The sequence below is a fragment of the Pogoniulus pusillus genome, chromosome 15 (assembly GCF_015220805.1).
Source record: "Pogoniulus pusillus isolate bPogPus1 chromosome 15, bPogPus1.pri, whole genome shotgun sequence".
In the NCBI taxonomy this organism is placed as follows: Eukaryota; Metazoa; Chordata; class Aves; order Piciformes; family Lybiidae; genus Pogoniulus; species Pogoniulus pusillus.
Window position 1 is genome coordinate 5,183,316 of NC_087278.1, and position 19,735 is coordinate 5,203,050.

A 19,735-nucleotide genomic window follows, 5' to 3' on the forward strand; every position below is an offset into this window, starting at 1 on the left:
CCCATATCACACTATCATCAGGGTTGGAAGAGACCTCACAGATCATCAAGTCCAACCCTTTACCACATATCTCCTGCTTCCATTCTGTTCTCCTTCCCCTCTTAAGGAATCCATTTGTAGCTACAGAAGCATTTCTGAGAACTGAAGCTTCCCCTAAAATCTGAAAGCCCTCAGGCATACAAAGCTTATGGGCTGCAGCTGAAGGAAGCAGAGCTCTCCATGGCTTAAGCTTCTGTTAACTGTTAAATAAAGTTGGTGAGAGGCCTGGAACACAGCCCCATGAGGAGAGGCTGGGGGAGCTGGGCTTGTTTAGCCTGGAGAAGAGGAGACTCAGGGATGATCTCATTGCTGTCTACAGTTACCTGAAGGGAGGCTGTAGCCAGATGGAGTTGGTCTCTTCTCTCAGGCAACCAGCAACAGAACAAGGGGACACAGTCTCAAGTTGTGCTGGGGGAGGTCTAGGCTGGATGTTAGGAGGAAGTTCTTCACAGAAGAGTGATTGGAATGGGCTGCCCCTGGAGGTGTTGAAGCAAAGCCTGGATGAGGCACTTAGTGCCATGGTCTGGTTGATTGGACAGGGCTGGGTGCTAGGTTGGCCTGGCTGATCTTGGAGATCTCTTCCAACCTGGTTGATTCTATGATTCTGTTTCAAATAATTGCAAAGGAAATGAAATGATTTTGTGAAGTCTCAGTATTTATTGGCAGTTATCTCTCTCTTCCAGGGTACAGAGATTGACATTCTGGAGACAGTGCAGAACTTGCTGAGGCATTGCTCAAATCCCACAAGCTTTCTCAAACCCCTGGCAAAGCTTTTTTCTGTCATCCAGAACAAACTGTCTCGGCACAAATTGTGCTTGGTGTTTCAGGTATTGCACTTTTATCTCTCTTTCTTTTAAGAGATCAAGGACAACATACAGCAGTGTTTATCTTTAATGTACATGAGCTTAAAAAACTATTTAACCTGTAGCATCTGTTAAATGAAAGTAGCAGAAATTAAGGAGCTGCACAAAGATGAGTAAAAGCTTTGGCTTACAGCCTGGTTGATGTGAGCATCTCCAGGGTTCTTTTGTGTAAGAGAAGCCAAATAAACCACACACTTCACCCACAGAGAATCCTGTATCTCTATGAAACAAAAATGAATTTCAGTGTCCTGAGGATGGTTTTTATTTGTGGTGTTCTCTCAGATTTATAGCAGTCAGAATGTTTTGTACTTCTTTGAAGCAACTTCCCTAACTTTTCTTTTTCAGCAGGAAAACCAAGGAAACACTCTGCAGGTGCTTAGAAACTTAAATCACACCTTCCATCTTTATGGAAGAAAGGCTTTTATTAAACTTCCAACAGGAGAAGGATTGATGGTGTTGCTTTCTGGTTTGGTCTCAAGCCTTGAGTTCTCCAGCTGCAACAGTTAAACTGTTTTGTGTTTCTTTGTAGACTTTGTCTGATTTGGACAGTGCATTGACCTACATTACTGATGTTGTTAAGGTATGCACAGCTTCTTTGCTCGTTGTTTGTCCCTCCCAAGCTGTGTTGTCACGTTCCTGGCCTTTCTCATGACCATTGTGTTGCTCTCTCTTAGCTGAATGCCTTTGATAAACGACATCTTGATGACATCGACTTCGACATGCGCCTGTCAGCTTTTCAGTCAATCACAGCCCACATCAAGGAAATGCAAGCAGTGGACAGTGACTTCCTCATCCCTGTTATGCACAACTGCTTCTACACCATCCAGGTTGGCTGACTCTTCCTTCTCTTGCTTTGTGCACCACATCTCCATGAACAATCTCACTGCCCAATTATTTGGCTTGGTTGCGTTTTGACGCTGTGAAACGCTCAGCAAGAATACTGCACAGAATCACAGCATCACCGAGGCTGGAAAAGACCTCTGAGATCATCAAGTGCAGCCTATAACCTAACACCACATCAGCTAAGCCATGGCACCAAGTGCTACAGCAGATCTTTTCTTAAAGACCTCCAGAGATGGTGACTCTGCCCCCTCCCTGGGCAGTCCATTCCAGTGCCTAATCAGCCTTTCTGTGAGGAAGTGCTTCCTAATATCCAACCTAAACCTTCCCCTGGCTCAGCTTCAGGCCATGCCCTCTTGTCCTGTCACTAATTGCCAGGGAGAAGAGCCTGACACCCACCTGACTACAACTTTAGGTAGCTGTAAAGAATGATAAGGTCCCCTCTATGTCTCCTGCAGGCTGAACAATTTGAGTCTTACAAACACGTGCTTTTAAGTGATGTCCACTTCTGTGTGTCCAGAATCCAGTGCAGCAGAATGGCTCACCCAAGAGCAGTGCACCTGTCCATCAGGGAGCCTTGAAGCTGTTTACTCAATTTCTACTGGATCAAAGGCATATCACAGTCTTGGAAGGCTGCTTTTGTTTTTGTTGCAGCATGTTCTGGTTGTGTGGGCCTGCTAGACAATCTAAAAGGTTTTTTCCTGATGGGAAGAGTGGACAGTAGTTCCATAGAAGTTCTAGTCCTGTAGTTCTAGTCTAGTTGGTTGAGGGCCTTCAACACAAGTCTGATGAGAAACAACTGAAGAAACTGGGGTTGTTTAGTCTTCAGAAGAGGAGGCTGAAGGGAGACTTCACCACCCTCTACAAATACCTCAAAGAAGGTTGGAATGAAGTGAGGGTTGGCCTGCATCAGGAACAGTGTGGCTAGTAGGACAAAGAAGGTTATTCTTCCCCTGTACTCAGCACTGGTCAGGCCACACCTTGAGTATTGTGTCCAGTTCTGGGCCCCTCAATTCAAGAAAGATGTTGAGGTGCTGGAACATGTCCAGAGAAGGGCAACAAAGCTGGTGAGGGGCCTGGAGCACAAATCCTATGAGGAGAGGTTGAGGGAGCTGGGGGTGTTTAGCCTGGAGAAGAGGAGGCTCAGGGGTGATCTTATTACTGTCTACAACTACCTGAAGGGACATTGTAGCCAGGTGGGGGGTGGCCTCTTCTCCCAGGCAACCAGCAATAGAACAAGGGGACACAGTCTCAAGTTGTGCCAGGGTAGGTATAGGCTGGAAGTTAGGAAGAAGTTCTTCACAGAGAGAGTGATTGGCATTGGAATGGGCTGCCCAGGGAGGTGGTGGAGGCACCGTCCCTGGGGATCTTCAGGAAAAGCCTGGATGAGGCACTTAGTGCCATGGTCTGGTTGATTGGTTAGGGCTGGGTGCTAGGTTGGACTGGATGAGCTTGGAGGTCTCTTCCAACCTGGTTGATTCTGTGATTCTATGATTCTATTCTCGCATGCAACAAGTCATAGGGCAAGAGGAAACAGGCTCAAATTGTGCCAGTGGAGGTTCTGGTTGGATATTAAGAAACATTTCTTCACAGAAAGGGAACAGGCTGCCCGGGGAGGTAGAGGAGTCACCATCCTTGGAGGTATTTAAAAGATGTGTGGGTGTGGTGCTAAGGGATGTGGTTTGTCTTAGCAGTAGTGGTGAGATTGTGAGCTCTGGGCAAGCAGTTGGGTTTGATCTCTAAAGTCTCTTCCAACCTCAACAGTTCTACTATTCTGAGTTACTGAACATCCAGTAAGATAGGCCTTGCTATGTTGTCTTCAATGGTGCTGCTCAGTCCAGTCTTTTGGAGAGAACAAGATATATGAATCATAGAATCAACCAGGTTGGAAGAGACCTCCAACATCATCTAGTCCAACCTATCACCCAGCCCTAGCCAATCAACCAGACCATGGCACTAAGTGCCTCATCCAGTCTTTTCTTGAACACCCCCAGGGACGGTGCCTCCACCACCTCCCTGGGCAGCCCATTCCAATGCCAATCACTCTCTCTGTGAAGAACTTCTTCCTAACATCCAGCCTATACCTACCCTGGCACAACTTGAGACTGTGTCCCCTTGTTCTATTGCTGGTTGCCTGGGAGAAGAGGCCACCCCCCACCTGGCTACAATGCCCCTTCAGGTAGTTGTAGACAGTAATAAGATCACCCCTGAGCCTCCTCTTCTCCAGGCTAAACAGGCCCAGCTCCCTCAGCCTCTCCTCATAGGATTTGTGCTCCAGGCCCCTCAACAGCTTTGTTGCCCTTCTCTGGACATGTTCCAGCACCTCAACATCTTTCTTGAATGGAGGGGCCCAGAACTGGACACAGCACTCAAGGTGTGGCCTGACCAGTGTTGAGCACAGGGGCAGAATAACCTCCCTTGTCCTGCTGGCCACACTGTTCCTGATGCAGGCCAGGATGCCATTGGCTCTCTTGGCCACCTGGGCACACTGCTGGCTCATCTTCAGCTTACTGTCTATCAGTACCCCCAGGTCCCTTTCCTCCTGACTGCTCTCCAGCCACTCAGTCCCCAGCCTATAGCACTGCTTGGGGTTGTTGTATGCATACTCATGTGGTGCAATCTCTTCATCCACTCAGCTCGGGGACATGGCTCTCAGTGACAACGCAAACCTTTGCTTAACCGCTTTGATTCGCCGCCTGGCAGAAATCGACCACACGGAGGAGGACTACAAGGAGCTAATCCAGCACACTCTCCTGGAGTCTGTGAGGAGAGGGCTGAAGAGTAAGACTGAGGTAAGGCAATGCTGGCTGATGACATATCTCCAGCACACCAGAGTATATGAAACAATTTGTGGTTGAGTTCTCTGAATCCCTTGCTGCAGTGGGGCGTGTAACTTTAACTTATCCTTCTGTATCCTAAACTCATCCACTCTAAACTGCACTTGAAATCTTACAAAAGTTGAAAAAGCTGCAGAACTCAGGTGTCCTGAATTTGTTTCCCACTTTCCAGCTTTTCTTAGTTGCAGCTCATTCTTTGGAGAGGAGGCTTTCCTTTGTGCAGTCCAATACAGAGAGGTACTTGCTGGCACCCAACGTGGGACTTGATGGCCTGAAACACTTAAATGACAGTGCTGCTGTTCTGAGGAGTGTGTAGCAACCTCTCTGAGAAGAACTTAACATTCATTGCTTGCTGTTTGCAGAGCATCCAGCAGGACTACACATCACTGCTTTCCTGCCTCATCCAAACATTCCCAGCAAATCCAGAATTCCGGGATTTGGTTCAGCTGACCAACCGCACCGATCCCGACATGGACTTCTTTGAGAACATGAAACACATGCAGGTAAAAGGCAGCAGGCATTCCCCACTTTGTCCTCTGTCTCCCTGCCAAAGCAAGAGCATTTTATTGTGGGCTTGTGTTTTCCAAAGCCTCTCTGTGCTGTCTTTACAGGGAAATGGAACCTGTGCCATTAGGTGCTGTTAAAAAAGAAGGGCTGTGGGCATCACACCTGGGGGATTGGGAATCAAAGTCATGTTTCTGCCTAGATGTTTCTTGGGTTTATGATTGAGCAGCAGTGGTTTTTACCTTGCCCTAAATCATCTGAAAGAAGTGCCTTCACTTTAAATGAAGGTTGTGCTTCTGCCTAGATGTTTCTTGGGTTTATGATTGAGCAGCAGTGGTTTTTACCTTGTCCTAATTCATCTGAAAGTTGCTTTCACTTTAAATGAAGGTTGTGCTTCTGCCTAAATGTTTCTTGGGTTTATGATTGAGCAGCAGTGGTTTTTACCCTGTCCTAATTAATCTGAAAGAGTTGCTTTCACTTTAAATGAAGGTTGTGCTTCTGCCTAGATGTTTCTTGGGTTTATGATTGAGCAGCAGTGGTTTTTACCTTGTCCTAATTAATCTGAAAGAAGTGCTTTCACTTTAAATGATTGGTCCTGACCCTGAGCAGGCAAATCCATGTTACGACCTGTGTGATCCTGCCCACAGCTAGCAACAGTGTCCCAGTGTGATGGTTTGGGTGTTACCTAACCCCCACACTTAAAATCACCCAGACTAGACTCAGGAGCTGGAAATTGAAGAATGAAGCTGTATTCACAGATAAGCACAATATACAAGCAGAGATTTACACTCTATACAGCTATGGACAGAAATGTACAAGTTAAAAAGGTAATACAGAAACACAACAGCCCTCCCAGAAACCTGAGTCCCCAGGAGGAGCTCTCAACCACCCTTTCACCTTCTTCCCACCCCTCTACCTTATCCCAGACTTTGCCTTACGTTCAAGGTGAGTTTGGAGGGTCAGCCAGGGGGGGTTAGGAAGCAGAAGGATTAGTTACACAGGCGGCAGGTTAGGGAGAGAGAGAAGTGCAGCCCAAAAGCCAGAGAGCAGCTCTGTTATCTATGTTTATGTTCATGGTTTTATACATCTCAGCAAGCCTGTGAGTGAAGCAGACATCACCATTGTTTCCTTTTCACAGCCTGTCATCTAATCCTTCTCACCAAAATATCCCAGCTAGGCTCAGACTAGGACACCAGAGGATCCCTCTGACATAGACAAAGAACAGATCTTCATGGGTTTTTCTAGCCCATTCCCTGCTGCTGCCTTTTTGGGAGGCTCTGCAGCCCTTTTTGCTTAAAACAAGTGATAGAATGAGAGGAAATGGATTTAAGTTGCACGAGGGGAGGTTTAGATTGGATATTAGGAAATATTTCTTCACTAAAAAGGCCATCAGGCATTGGAACAGGCTGCCCAAGTTGGTGCTGAAGTCACCATCCCTGGAGGTGTTTAAAAGACCTTTTGGGGACATGGTCTAGCAGTTGTGTGCAGGGAAATGTTAGGCTATGGCTGGGGTCAATCATCTTAAGGTCTTTTCCAACAAGGCCATTCTATGATTTTTATTCACAGATCTTTGTAATACAAAGATAGCACAAAACCTGATCTCCTGGTTTCTCTTGCAGTATGAAAGTGGAATGTTCCTCCTGCTGACAGAGATGCAGTCAGAATCTTTCTATATCTGCAGTTATTTAAACATGTAGAGTCTACAATTTCTCCTTGCACTTGAATCAGTCCTTCTCATGTTGTGTATGTTGTGTCCCTTGTCTGATGCCTGAAGATGGCACAGTCTTAGGATTGTGTATTCCCAGTGGAGTATCCACTGAACTGGGATGTCTGTTGAGACAAAAGGCTACTAAAAGCCCAGAGACTGAAGGAAAAGAGCATGGCCAGTCCTTGGAAATGACCCTAATATGTTCATATGGTTTATGTCATTACTTATAACCAGGGCATTTCAGAGCTGCTTCATAGATGTGTTAGAGCCACGAGCATGCCTGGGGGAATTGAGCATCTCCCCTATGGAGAGAGATTGAGAGCCCTGGGGCTGTTTAGTCTGCAGAAGAGAAGACTGAGAAGGGATCTGATCAATGTCTTATCAATATCTGAGGGGTGGGTGTCAGGTGGATGGGGCCAATCTCTTTTTGCTGGTTGCAGCAATAAGACAAGGAGCAACAGCTGCAAACTGGAGCATAGAAAGTTTCACTTCGACATGAGGAGAAACTTCTTAACAGTGAGGGTGCCAGAGCCCTGGAACAGGTTGCCCAGAGAGGTTGTGGAGTCTCCTTCTCTGGAGACTTTAAAAAACCAACCTGGATGCATTGCTGTGCAGACTACCCTAAAGGATCCTGCTTTAGCAGGGGATGGAGTGGATGATCTCTGGACCTTCCATCCTCTGGTGCTCTGTGATTCTGTGGTGCCTCAAGCAGCACCTGCTTCACTCTCTCTCGTGTTTGGTTCAGATCCACAGGAGGGCACGAGCTCTGAGGAAACTGGCTAAGCAGCTCACTGAGAGAAAGCTTGTGCTGTCTTCCAAGTCCCTGCAGAACTACATCATGCCTTATGCTACTACTGCAATTTTTGATGACAAAATGCTCAAGGTAGGCTTGTAAACTGAATGCATCCACTTGGATATCTTCACCTTTCTTCTCTACCATTCTCCTTGAAAGACTAACCATGGTAAAGGGCTGACAGGTTTGTGGAGTGAGTGACCCTCTTTTCAGACAAGACTGCTGTGCTTCCTTTGGTGTCAGAAAAGGGAAGGTGCAGATACAGTCTGGGCCAAATCCTGGATTGTCTGAACTTGTCCTGTTCCTCAGAAAGGGATCTGTTAACTATTTGGGGTTTGGAGGTTGGTCTTGGTTTATTTTTTTTTCACTTGGGGTTGTGCAGATACAGTCTGGGCCCTTTCCTAGATCTGCTAAACCTGTCCTGTTTCTGAGAGGTGGATCTCTTAACTGTGTGGAGCTTGAGTGCTGGTTTGGTTTAGGTTCTTTTTCACTTGGGGTTATATTTGTTTGTAGTTTTTGTAATCAGATTTGGGTTTTCTAGTGTTGTGGTTTGTTTTTTTCCTCTCTACCTCCAGAACATTCTCTTGCTGTTCACTTGTGAGATTAGTTACTGTTTAGCACCAGAATGCGTGGTGGGGAACGCAGGCTGTGTCTAGTAAAATTGAAGTGGGAATAAAGGCTGTTTTCCTTGGAGTTCTGGGGGAGCTGCAGGTTGCTCTGAAGTCATTAGCAGCTTTGTAATTAAAGTTTGAAGGCTGACACTCTGTTAGGCACCTACCATACCCGTTATTGAAAGCCCCTGCAGTGAAATTACTTGTAGTGGCAATGTGCATAGACTTCCTCCTTGTGACTTGGAAAAGCAAGCTTCACACTGCTGCAGCTCCCTGCACATTGCCAGGAGAACAGCAGAGCTGCTTCCAGCAGACCAAGCAAATGTCTAAGTCACTTCTTGTCAGAAATACTCTTCTGCAGCTGAAACTGTCAGAGCTTAGGCGCAGGGCACAGCATCAGCAGCTGCAGATTGCTTGTCAGTAGAGTGACTGCAATCCTGAGAGGAGGCAAACTGCATTGAGTGAAACCTTGGTGAAGAAACAAATACTTCCTATGTCAGCTCAGAAATGGGTTAATAATGTGCATTCTCTGCCCAGGGAGGTGGTGGGGTCACCATCCCTGGAGGTGTTCAGGAAAAGACTGGATGAGGCATTTAGTGCCATGGTCTAGATGACTGGATAGGGCTGGATGCTAGTTTGGCCTGGATGATCTTGGAGGTCTCTTCCAGCCTGGTTGATTCTATGATTCTGTGATGACCAGCATAGCCCAGCAATCTGCCATCTGGCTATGGTTAGATACCTTGACTGGTTTTAGTTCTTCTCACCATCCCTGAAGGTGTTTGAGACACCTGTGCATATGGTACCTCAGGACATGGTTTAGTGGCCATTGTGGTCTTTGTTTGAAGGTTGGATTCAATGATCTTAGAAGTCTTTTCCAGTTGAAACAATGCTCTGATTCTAAGTGAGCCCATGGATTTAGTTACATGAGGAAAGTTAAATGTTTATGTGCAGAAGTATTTGGGGGAAGTAGGTCAGGAGATGTGCTGTGATATTTAAATGTGATTTCTTCTCCTGGTGATCAGGAGAAGATCTAAAAGGATTGCATGTCAGGCATCCCCACTAGACAGGCATTACTTCTGGCTCTTGTTGCTTTGAGTCAAGTAAGCTTTAGACACATGTTCATGGTGAACGCTAACAGCAGCTGAATTTCTGTCTTTTGGGCAGCATGAAAATATGGTAACAGCCTCAGTTGAAGTAGTTGGAGCTGTCTGCCAACATCTCTCATGGTCTGCATACTTGTACCATTTGAAGCATTTCATCCATGTCCTGCAAACAGGACAGATCAGCCCGAAGCTGGGAGTCAGGTAAGTACTGTGAGCAGTGCTGCTTGAGCCTTCTCCAAAGACTGCTAAGGCAAAATTCAGTGTCTTAAGGAGTGTCCCATGGGTTTTAGCCTCTTCTGTGCAATGCAACGTGGCTGATTAGAGGAGGGCTTAGGCAGGTGGAAGTGGGTATGGCCTTGCAGCCTGCAATTATGAAGAAGTAAGGTCATTTGCCTTCTCACACTGTGCCTCCCTGAGTGCATCCCAGCATTAGCAGCTTCTGTCCCTCGTGGGACAGCTCCATCGCGCCAGCGCCGCTGCCTGTGAAGGTGCACAGTGAGTGAGGTCAGAGAATGCAGCTAGCTGAAAAGCAACCCATTTTTGTTTCCTGGGTTGCTCTTTCAGGGTGAGGCTCTTTGTGCTGCAGTGCCATTGAGCCTGGAGTTTCCTTTTTTTGAGGTGCTGGTCTATCCAGCCTCTCCTTTGGCACAGAAGCCTGATCTCTCTTCATGTTTTGCTCCTGCAGCTTGTTAGAGACAGTGCTGGAAGCCTTTCACTTTGACCATGAAACACTTGAAAAGCAGCTTGTGACCATTGACAACCAAGGTGAGCTTTCTGTTCCTCTTAACTGCTCAAAGTGCAACTCATTTTTGTCTGTTACTCTTGAGGTCAGCTACTCCCAGCTCTTTAAAGTGTTCATGTTGGAAGCTGGTTTGACTTACCTCCTCAGGAGCAATGAAGACTATCCTTCTGTGTGCTGACAAAGTGAGAAGAGATGGAACCATCTCCACATTACTCCTCCATCCAAGGCCTCCATAAGTCAAAACAGCTTTGGGCTGGGTTTATGCAGATCTAGTAAGCTCTCCAGGGTCTGCATCCACCTATATGGCACATCTGAAATGTTTGGTCTTTGATGTTATCTGCAGCCTGGGAAGGGTGCTCTATGTCCTTGCTTTGCATCCCCTGCCATTTCACTGGAAGAAGTGACATGTATTGACCTCTTCACCATTGGGGCTTTTGGGATGTTCTGAGGAAGGAGGAGGATATCTCACAACTGCTTGTCAATACCTTTTACCTTGTGTTTTAAGTGAATGGCAGCTCTCTAAGGTTCACTGACCTTTGCTAAGCCAAAAAGTAGAATCATGGAATCATAGAATGGTTTAGGTTGGAAAGGACCTCAAAGATCACCCAGTTCCAACCCCACCAGCCATAGGCAGGGACACCTCCCCCTAGAACAGGTTGCTGAAGGCCTCCTCCACCCTGGCCTTGAACACCTCCAGGGAGGGAGCATCCACAGCCTCCCTGGGCAACCTGTGCCAGTGTTTCACCACCCTCTCTGTAAAGAACTTCCTAACATCTGGTTTAAATCTCCCCTCTGCCATTTTAGAACCCATTACTGCTCGTCCTGTCATTACAAAACCTTGTAAATAGTCCCTCCCCAGCCCTCCTGTAGCCCACTTCAGATACTGGAAGGCCACACCTGGATCTCCTTGAAGCCTTCTCTTCTCCAGACTGCAGACCCCCACCTCTCATAGCCTGTCCTCATAGCAGAGCTGCTGCAGCCCTCTGATCATCTTCGTGGCCCTCCCCTGGACTCGCTCCAACAGTTCAGTGTGATTCTTGTGTTGGGGGCTCCAGAACTGTACACAGTAACTTGAGCTCTGCTGTAAGCCTAGCCCTGAGGGGCAGTTCTCTGAAACTAGCATGCCAAAACTTCTTAACCCCCTAAACCAGCTCTGATGCTTACTGATTGTTTGCTGTTACTGATGATAGGTACAGAACAAAGCCATCACAAATGTCTCCTTTTAAGGGTTTGATTTTTATGGCCTCCTGTATGTACATCTGCTTGTGATGGTTTCTTGACAGAAGCTGCTGCCATGGACCTTGAGCCAGTGGTGGAGGCTGAAGAAGCTATGGAAGAGGAAGAAGAAAGTGTTGAGAAAAAGAAAGAGAAGAGTCCTCCTGAGGAGCCAGCAGAACCTGACCAAGCAGCTGAGACAGCTGAAGATGTTAAGGAAGTGACCAAACCTGTTTCTTTCTTACCCCGAAATAAAGAGGAGCTGGAGTGTCTAATCAAACACATTCAAGACACAGTTACAGTCAACATCTTGCCTAAGCTGCACAGGTGTATTGTTGCAAAGGTGAGCAGTTGGCACTGGTGTTTTGCAGGGCTGTGCTGCTGCTGGACATGTTTGGGTGCCACTTCAGAGCCAATGAAAATGCAGAGAGGCTTCACACCCTTTGTTTTTTCATGGGGGTTACTGACAGACCCTCTGGTCAGCCTGAGTGTGGTGTCTGCTTCCCTGCTGAGAGCTAGCTTGAACCATGCAAATGAAGCACAGTCTCAAGTTGTGCCAGGGAAAGTATAGGCTGGATGTTAGGAGGAAGTTCTTCTCAGAGAGAGTGATTGGCATTGGAATGGGCTGCCCAGGGAGGTGGTGGAGTCACTGTCCCTGGAGGTCTTGAAGCAAAGCCTGGATGAGGCACTCAGTGCCATGGTCTAGTTGACTGGCTAGGGCTGGGTGCTAGGTTGGGCTGGATGATCTTGGAGGTCTCTTCCAACCTGGTGGATTCTAATCCACTTTGTGCAGCCTGTTGGAAAGGTCTCAGCCACTTGCTGGTACCCAGCTTAGCTTCTGTGTTTGAAAACACAGGGATCCATCTCACCTGTCCTTTACCTGCCTGGGCTTTTCCTGTAGCCAACAGGGGACTAAAGCTTGCCTTTTGGGCCTCTTCTAGGGTTCAGTGAGGAAAAGCAGAACTTGTGTATGTATGTTGCAAGTGTGTTGTGTCTTTCTCTCCTAAAAGGTTAAGAGAGATGAGGAGCACAAGCTTGTGAAGTCCAGCGGTGTGAACGATGATGAGGTCGTTCGGATTCCCTTAGCTTTTGCCATGGTTAGGATGATGCAGTGTCTTCCCCAGGAGGTGATGGAAGCCAACCTGCCCAGGTAAATCCCTTCATTGCTCCTTAAATGCTGTACCCTCTGCTGGGAATGGCTGCAGGCACCTTTCTGAAGCTGTGGTTAAGTACAAGACTGAATCTAAAGTGGGCGTCTCAGCAGTCTTAAGTTGTGTTTTTGGACATTCCTTTGCCCAATGACATTCCCTTGTGCCAACATTGTCTTGTCCAGAGAAGGAAGACAAAGCTGGGGAAAGGCCTGGAACACAAACCCTATGAGGAGAGGCTGAGGGAGCTAGGAGTGTTTAGCCTGGAGAAGAGGAGGCTCAGGAGTGACCTGATTACTGTCTTACAGCTACCTGAAAGGAGGTTGTAGCCAGGTGGGGTTGGTCTCTTATCCCAAGCAAGCAGCAACAGAACAAGGGGACACAGTCTCAAGCTGTGCCAGGGCAGGTCTAGGCTGGATGTTAGGAGGAAGTTGTTGGCAGAGAGAGTGATTGGCATTGGAATGGGCTGCCCAGGGAGGTGGTGGAGTCGCTGTCCCTGGAGGTGTTGAAGCAAAGCCTGGATGAGGCACTTAGTGCCATGGTCTGGTTGACTGGCTAGGGCTGGGTGCTGGGTTGGACTGGATGAGCCTGGAGGTCTCTTCCAACCTGGTTGATTCTATGATTCTGTGACTATGATCTGACTTACCATAGAATTGCTTTGGTTGGAAAAAAACTGTAGGATGCCAGCATGTCTAGGAAGGTTCTTCTCCCCCTCTACTCTTCTCTGCTGACACCACACCTATGTCCATGGGCTCCCCAGTTCAACAGAGACAGGTAACTGCTGGGAAGATCCCAGCAGAGAGCCACAAGGATGACTGGGGGACTTCAGGTGGGGCTTGAGCATCTCCCCTGTGGAGAGAGATTGAAACACCTGGGGCTGTTTAGTCTGGAGTAGAGAAAACTGAGAGGGGATCTGATCGATGTCTTATCAGTATCTGAGTTGTGGGTGTTGGGTGGATGGGGCCAATCTCTTTCTGCTGGTCAGCAGCAGTAAGACAAGGAGGAAATTGGAACATAGAAGGTTTCACCTCAGCATGAGGATAAACTCCTTTACAGTGAGGGTGACAGAGCCCTGGAACAGGCTGCCCAGAAACAGTCTGCCCAGAGAGGTTGTGGAGTCTCCTTCTCTGGAGACTTTCCAAACCTGCCTGGATGCATTCCTGTGTGAACTACCCTAGGGGATCCTGCCTTGGCAGGGAGGTTGGACTGGATGATCTCTGGAGGTCCCTTCCAACCTCTAAAGTTCTGTGATACTGTGATCCAGTCCAACCATCTACCTAGGACCACCATGACCATTAAACTGTGTCCCAGAGTGACTTGTGTAAGGCTAAGTTTGAAAGAAACATAGTAAATCCTTGAGCAAGAGCTGAGCTGTGAAGCAAGGTGCAGAGGTAGGGGTGGCAGAGCTGGGGAAAGAAAAGTGTAGAGAAAGGAAGCACCATCAGCAAACTGCCTTGAAGGACAGTAGGTGTGTGCATGACTGTAAATCCTCTCTCTGAGTGCAGCTCTGGTTGTGAAGCAGCCTCGAGAAGCTGCCTCCACAGCTAGCAGTGTAACCAGTCTGCTCTGTCTATGGGTGGCCTCAGCTGTCTGTCTGTGTTTGCAGCATCCTGCTGAAGGTCTGCACGTTTCTGAGGAACAGGTTCCAGGAAATCCGGGACGTTGCCCGCAACACCCTCACTAAAATCATGGAAGTGTTGGGAGTGCAGTACCTTCTGTACATCTTGAAAGAGATGCAGTCCACTCTTGTCCATGGCTACCAGGTAATGCTGACTTTCTCCCTTTCTGCTCTCTTTTGTTTGGGAGGGTTTAGTGAGTTATGAGGAGAGCCAAAGGGAATTTGCTACTGTAGTTGTTTAGTATTGCTAGAATGGCTTGGTATAGTACACCTAAAATCCTGCTGCTGCTGCTGCCCATATCAGTCTTGGTTGTGCCAAGTGTCAAATGAGGGTCTGTACCCAAACAACTTCGAGTCTAAGCAGAGGAGCAGAAAGCATCTCAGTTTTCCCAGTGAATTATTGAGGTGTGGAGGTGAAGGATGAATTTCTGGTTCCAGTAAGATCAGTGGGAAATCTTTCCAGCAAGGATTGAGCCTTGTATGAGATGAGTTGCCACAGAGACTGCATAGTCTTGTTTCCTTGATCCACAGCCAAAATTCCAGCTATTAATTTGGCTTTCCACAGTGGTTTGGCTTAGGAGTAGTTTTCTATGTAAATCAGTGCAGTGGAGCAGCATCAGCTTCTGGCTGCTGCAGCAGCAAAAGCACCAATTAGCACAGCCTGAAAATCCCAGCGAGAGCATTGGGAAGAGAGGAGATTCTGGTCCTCCTGGCAGTATGTGGAGGGACAGGAGTCCTCTCCCTTCCTGCCAGTGCGTGGAGGGACAGGAGTCCTCTCCCTTCCTGCCAGTGCATGGCTTCTCCTCCTCCCAGTGATTTTTGGTGTGATTATTTCTCCTGTAATAAGAGCTCAAGTGCAGCGTGTGAGTTGCCATGTCTCTGCTGTCAGAGTCAACCCCTCCAGTGTCCTTAAGGAGGTCTGTGTAGGAGTCTGAAAACATGATCCCCTCTCTTCTTTTCCAGCTACATGTGCTGACCTTCACTGTGAACCTCTTACTGAAGGGCCTTGCTAACAGGCTCAGTGCTGGTGACTTGGACCCCTGCATAGATATCCTGATTGAGGTAAAAACTATTCAAGATTGAAGCAAAGAGCATCCTGAAGTGCCTGGGGCAGGATCTGGGAGAAGGATTTGTAGAGATTGCCTTAGACTTGGTGACAAACAGTACTGCAAAGGAAGGAAATAATGGGTTGAGTGCAGCACTGAAGAATTGATGAGAAGCTCACTATGAGCTTGCAGTGCACTCATGCAGCCTAGAAGGCAAATCCTATCCTGGGCTTCATGGAGAAGAGTGTGGCAGGAGAGGGGATTCTCCCATTTTACCCTGCTCTTGTGGGGCCCTACCTCCAGTTCTGATGTAACTATCATAAGAAGGATACAGAGATGTTGGAGGAAGCGCAGAGGAGGGCTACAAAGATGATCCAAGGGCTGGACCACCTCTGCTATGAGGCTGAGGGAGCTGGAGTTGTTCAGCCTGGAGAAGAGAACACTCCAGCAGGACATTACAGCTGCCATCCAACACCTGAAAGATGCCTACAAAAAGGCTGGAGAGGGACTTTTTGTAAGGGTGCATAACAGTAGGATAAAGGGAATGGGTTTGAGCTGAGGTTTAGACTGAAATTCTTCAGTACAAGGATGGTCAGACTCTGGGATGGGTTGCACATGGAAGCTGTGGATGCCTCATCCCCGGAGGTGTTCAAGGCCAGGTTGGATGAGGCCTTGAGCAGCCATCCCTGCCCATGGTGGGGAGGTTGGAGTAGATGATCTCTAAGGTCCCTTCCAAGTTAAGCCATTCTAGGATTGTTTTCTACTGAGGCATCAGCAGACTCCTTGTAGAGTAGCAAAATACCTCTGGCACTGCATCCTAAGCCCTGCACTCAGTTACCTAACTCTGTACTGTACCTGGCTGAGCAAATCAGCATCTAGCATAGTGGTCCTTGGAGCCCAGGAACTCGGAAGTCACCCACATGGGATATATTTGGGTATCTTGCTCCCACTCCTTGTATCACAACATCACAGAGAGGTCTGAGAAGAGCATCCTTACCTGATGTGCTCACCTTGAGGTGGGTTTTGTTGACAAAGGCATGATTTAGGGGAAACCCAGAGAACTGTTTTATTTTCTGTGAGTGGGAAAAAATGTTCTGCCACCGCTAGAGGAATCTGGCTTTGCTTTTCCACTCCTCTCACTCATTTCTCTTGCCCAATTTCCAAAGATTTTCAACCAAGAATTGTTTGGGAACATAGCTGAAGAGAAGGAAGTGAAGGGGATTGTCTCCAAGGTGATGGAAGCACGCAAGAACAAGAGTTATGATTCCTATGAGATTCTTGGGAAGTTCATAGGAAAGGGCCAGGTGATGAAGCTTATTCTGCCACTGAAAGAGGTAAGAAAGAGCAGCCAGAGTCCTTAACTCTGAGCACTCTTGGTTATCTGTGGTCTAAAACTGGCTACTGTGAAATTGCCAATATAATCCTGCCTTGCCTTCCCATTTTGCTTTTGGGAAGCAGTGTGCACCCAGCTCCTAAAATGAATCATAGAATCAACGAGGTTGGAAGAGACCTCCAAGATCGTCCAGTCCAACCTAGCACCCAGCCCTAGCCAGTCAACTAGACCATGGCACTAAGTGCCTCATCCAGGCTTTTCCTGAATGCCTCCAGGGATGGTGACTCCACCACCTCCCTGGGCAGCCCATTCCAATGCCAATCACTCTCTCTGTGAAGGTGTTCTGCGAAGTTTGCAACCCCTGCTAGAGAAAACATCCCACTGGGAGTTCTCCCTGCCCTCTCCCTCTGCCAGCTCTTGTTTCCTCTGGAGCTCCAAAGCCCTGCAAGGCTGCTCTGTGGTTTGGCCACTTGTGCATGAGGGACTTGTCACCAGAATGCATTCATTCTGTCCATGTGCAATAATTGCCTTCTCAGAGGTGCAGATGTTTTGAGTAGAGGGCAAGCTCCCACAGAAACGGAGCCTTGAGTTGTTCGTGACCTGTGGAGTGTCCTGGTGGTGCTAAGAGAAAGGAAGCGATGTTGGGGCAGAGCTGAGGCAGTGCAATGCTGTTCATGCAGAGAGCTGGGAACTTCTGGGCATGGGAATTGCTCTGGCTTTTGGCATGATTCTGAATGCAGGTTGCAGATCCTTGCCCTCCTGTTGCCCTCCCAGCTCTTGTGGTTGTGCCTTGCAGGTTCTGGAGAGCACCGCAAGCTTGAAGATAGTGCGCAAGGTGCACGAGGCACTGCGTCACATCATGGCAGGGCTGATCTTCAACTCAGACATGAATGCAGAGTCCCTCCTCCTCCTCAGTCATGGTCTCATCAGTGAGAACTTGCCTCTGCTCACTGAGAAGGCCAAGTGAGTTCCAGGATGGTATCCAGGTGGTCTCTTCTGGGTTGGGAGGTTTGCTTGCAAAACTGGCAGCTCTTAAATACAGCCAGTCAGATGTGTCAGAGTTCCCTTGCTTTTGTTTGCCTTCCATTCTTAATGTAGTGCATTATTTGGGCTGTCAGAGGGCAAGGAGAAGCTTTGGAAATAGGAGTAAGCACTTGCTGAACTCAGGGGAGTTTACATTTGCAAGTGCTCTGGGTGTGTGCATGCTGGTATATGCACTTGAGTGTTTGGATGAAGGGACAGTGTTTAGGAGAAACTCACAGTTGCCATATCAGAGGTTTGGGGTCATTTTCATGGGGTCAGGAGCAAGAGAAATGATGTGCTGTCAGTTTATTACTTTGCAGCTGAGCACAATCCAGCTCTCTTTACTCCCAACAGCAAGCTGGTTGGGGAGAGAGTTGAAATCTGAGTGTTCTCCTTTGCCCCGCTCTGCTTTTCAGAAAGAAAGTTGCCCCTCCTCCAGATCCTCGACTGCAACCAGAGAGCTGCCTGCTGCTCCAGCCCACTCCCACCAGAGGAGGGCAGAAAGCACGTGTCAGCAGCAGGACTAACACTTACATCTTGGTGGATTCAGGGCTTCGGGTAAGGATCTCCTCAGACACAAAGGTTTGCCACCAAAATTTGCGTTAAGAGTATTCAGAGAGGGAAGGACTCCTTTGGTGCCTCCATTCAGAGAGGGAAGGACTCCTTTGGTGCCTCCATTCAGAGAGTAAAGGACTCCTTTGGTGCCTCCATTCAGAGAGGGAAGGACTCCTTTGGTGCCTCCATTCAGAGAGTAAAGGACTCCTTTGGTGCCTCCATTCAGAGAGGGAAGGACTCCTTTGGTGCCTCCATTCAGAGAGGGAAGGACTCCTTTGGTGCCTCCATTCAGAGAGGGAAGGACTCCTTGGTGCCTCCATTCAAAGAGGGAAGGACTCCTTTGGTGCCTCCATTCAGAGAGGGAAGGACTCCTTGGTGCCTCCATTCAGAGAGGGAAGGACTCCTTGGTGCCTCCATTCAGAGAGGGAAGGACTCCTTTGGTGCCTCCATTCAGAGAGGGAAGGACTCCTTGGTGCCTCCATTCAGAGAGGGAAGGACTCCTTGGTGCCTCCATTCAGAGAGGGAAGGACTCCTTTGGTGCCTCCATTCAGAGAGGGAAGGACTCCTTTGGTGCCTCCATTCAGAGAGGGAAGGACTCCTTTGGTGCCTCCATTCAGAGAGGGAAGGACTCCTTGGTGCCTCCATTCAAAGAGGGAAGGACTCCTTTGGTGCCTCCATTCAGAGAGGGAAGGACTCTTTTGGTGCCTCCATTCAGAGAGGAAAGGACTCCTTTGGTGCCTCCATTCAGAGAGGGAAGGACTCCTTTGGTGCCTCCATTCAGAGAGGGAAGGACTCCTTTGGTGCCTCCATTCAGAGAGGGAAGGACTCCTTTGGTGCCTCCATTCAGAGAGGGAAGGACTCCTTTGGTGCCTCCATTCAGAGAGGGAAGGACTCCTTTGGTGCCTCCATTCAGAGAGGGAAGGACTCCTTGGTGCCTCCATTCAAAGAGGGAAGGACTCCTTTGGTGCCTCCATTCAGAGAGGGAAGGACTCCTTGGTGCCTCCATTCAGAGAGGGAAGGACTCCTTGGTGCCTCCATTCAGAGAGGGAAGGACTCCTTTGGTGCCTCCATTCAGAGAGGGAAGGACTCCTTGGTGCCTCCATTCAGAGAGGGAAGGACTCCTTTGGTGCCTCCATTCAGAGAGGGAAGGACTCCTTTGGTGCCTCCATTCAAAGAGGGAAGGACTCCTTTGGTGCCTCCATTCAAAGAGGGAAGGACTCCTTTGGTGCCTCCATTCAGAGAGGGAAGGACTCTTTTGGTGCCTCCATTCAGAGAGGAAAGGACTCCTTTGGTGCCTCCATTCAGAGAGGATGACTTCTTTGGTGCCTCTTAGAGAGATACAGAGTGCTCAGCCTGTTGCAGATGTTTGTATGGGATACATCATAAGTTCTGCTATAAACTGAAATGATGTGGGCCTTTACTTGTGAGTCCCAGCCTGAATTTGAGATGAACATCTGTGTTTTCTATGCCAGTTGCTGCACATGAGCCTGAAGAGGTCCAAAGTAAATTCTTCTGAGGAGCACGCTTTGGAAATGTTAGACCCTTTTGTCCAGCTGCTTATAGACTGCCTGAAATCTATGGATGTCAAGGTACAGTTCTGAGCTAGAATCTGCCTGTTCTATCTATTCTGCTAAGAAAAGTCCTGCCTGCAAATGCCACCTTGCAGTTGATCTGAAAAAGAAGAAAAGCCATCCAGTTTCCACCCCTGCTTTTGTGGATGTGCAGATTATGCTACTTGAGGATGTTATCCGAAAGGG

The 19,735-nt window shown here is 48.2% G+C and overlaps 1 protein-coding gene across 1 annotated transcript in view; it reads left to right on the top strand.

Moving 5' to 3' along the window:
• The window catches only part of UTP20 (UTP20 small subunit processome component), an 88,388-nt gene that overhangs the window by 53,190 nt on the left and 15,463 nt on the right, over nt 1–19,735 (top strand). Inside the window, exons 33-48 of the mRNA XM_064155017.1 lie at nt 723–866; nt 1,432–1,482; nt 1,577–1,729; nt 4,379–4,534; nt 4,942–5,082; nt 7,537–7,674; nt 9,360–9,499; nt 9,984–10,063; nt 11,324–11,598; nt 12,266–12,405; nt 14,010–14,166; nt 14,985–15,083; nt 16,234–16,401; nt 17,197–17,363; nt 17,840–17,981; nt 19,451–19,567. Coding sequence (XP_064011087.1) covers nt 723–866; nt 1,432–1,482; nt 1,577–1,729; nt 4,379–4,534; nt 4,942–5,082; nt 7,537–7,674; nt 9,360–9,499; nt 9,984–10,063; nt 11,324–11,598; nt 12,266–12,405; nt 14,010–14,166; nt 14,985–15,083; nt 16,234–16,401; nt 17,197–17,363; nt 17,840–17,981; nt 19,451–19,567 — 2,268 coding nt within the window. The remainder of the gene's footprint in view (nt 1–722; nt 867–1,431; nt 1,483–1,576; nt 1,730–4,378; nt 4,535–4,941; nt 5,083–7,536; nt 7,675–9,359; nt 9,500–9,983; nt 10,064–11,323; nt 11,599–12,265; nt 12,406–14,009; nt 14,167–14,984; nt 15,084–16,233; nt 16,402–17,196; nt 17,364–17,839; nt 17,982–19,450; nt 19,568–19,735) is intronic.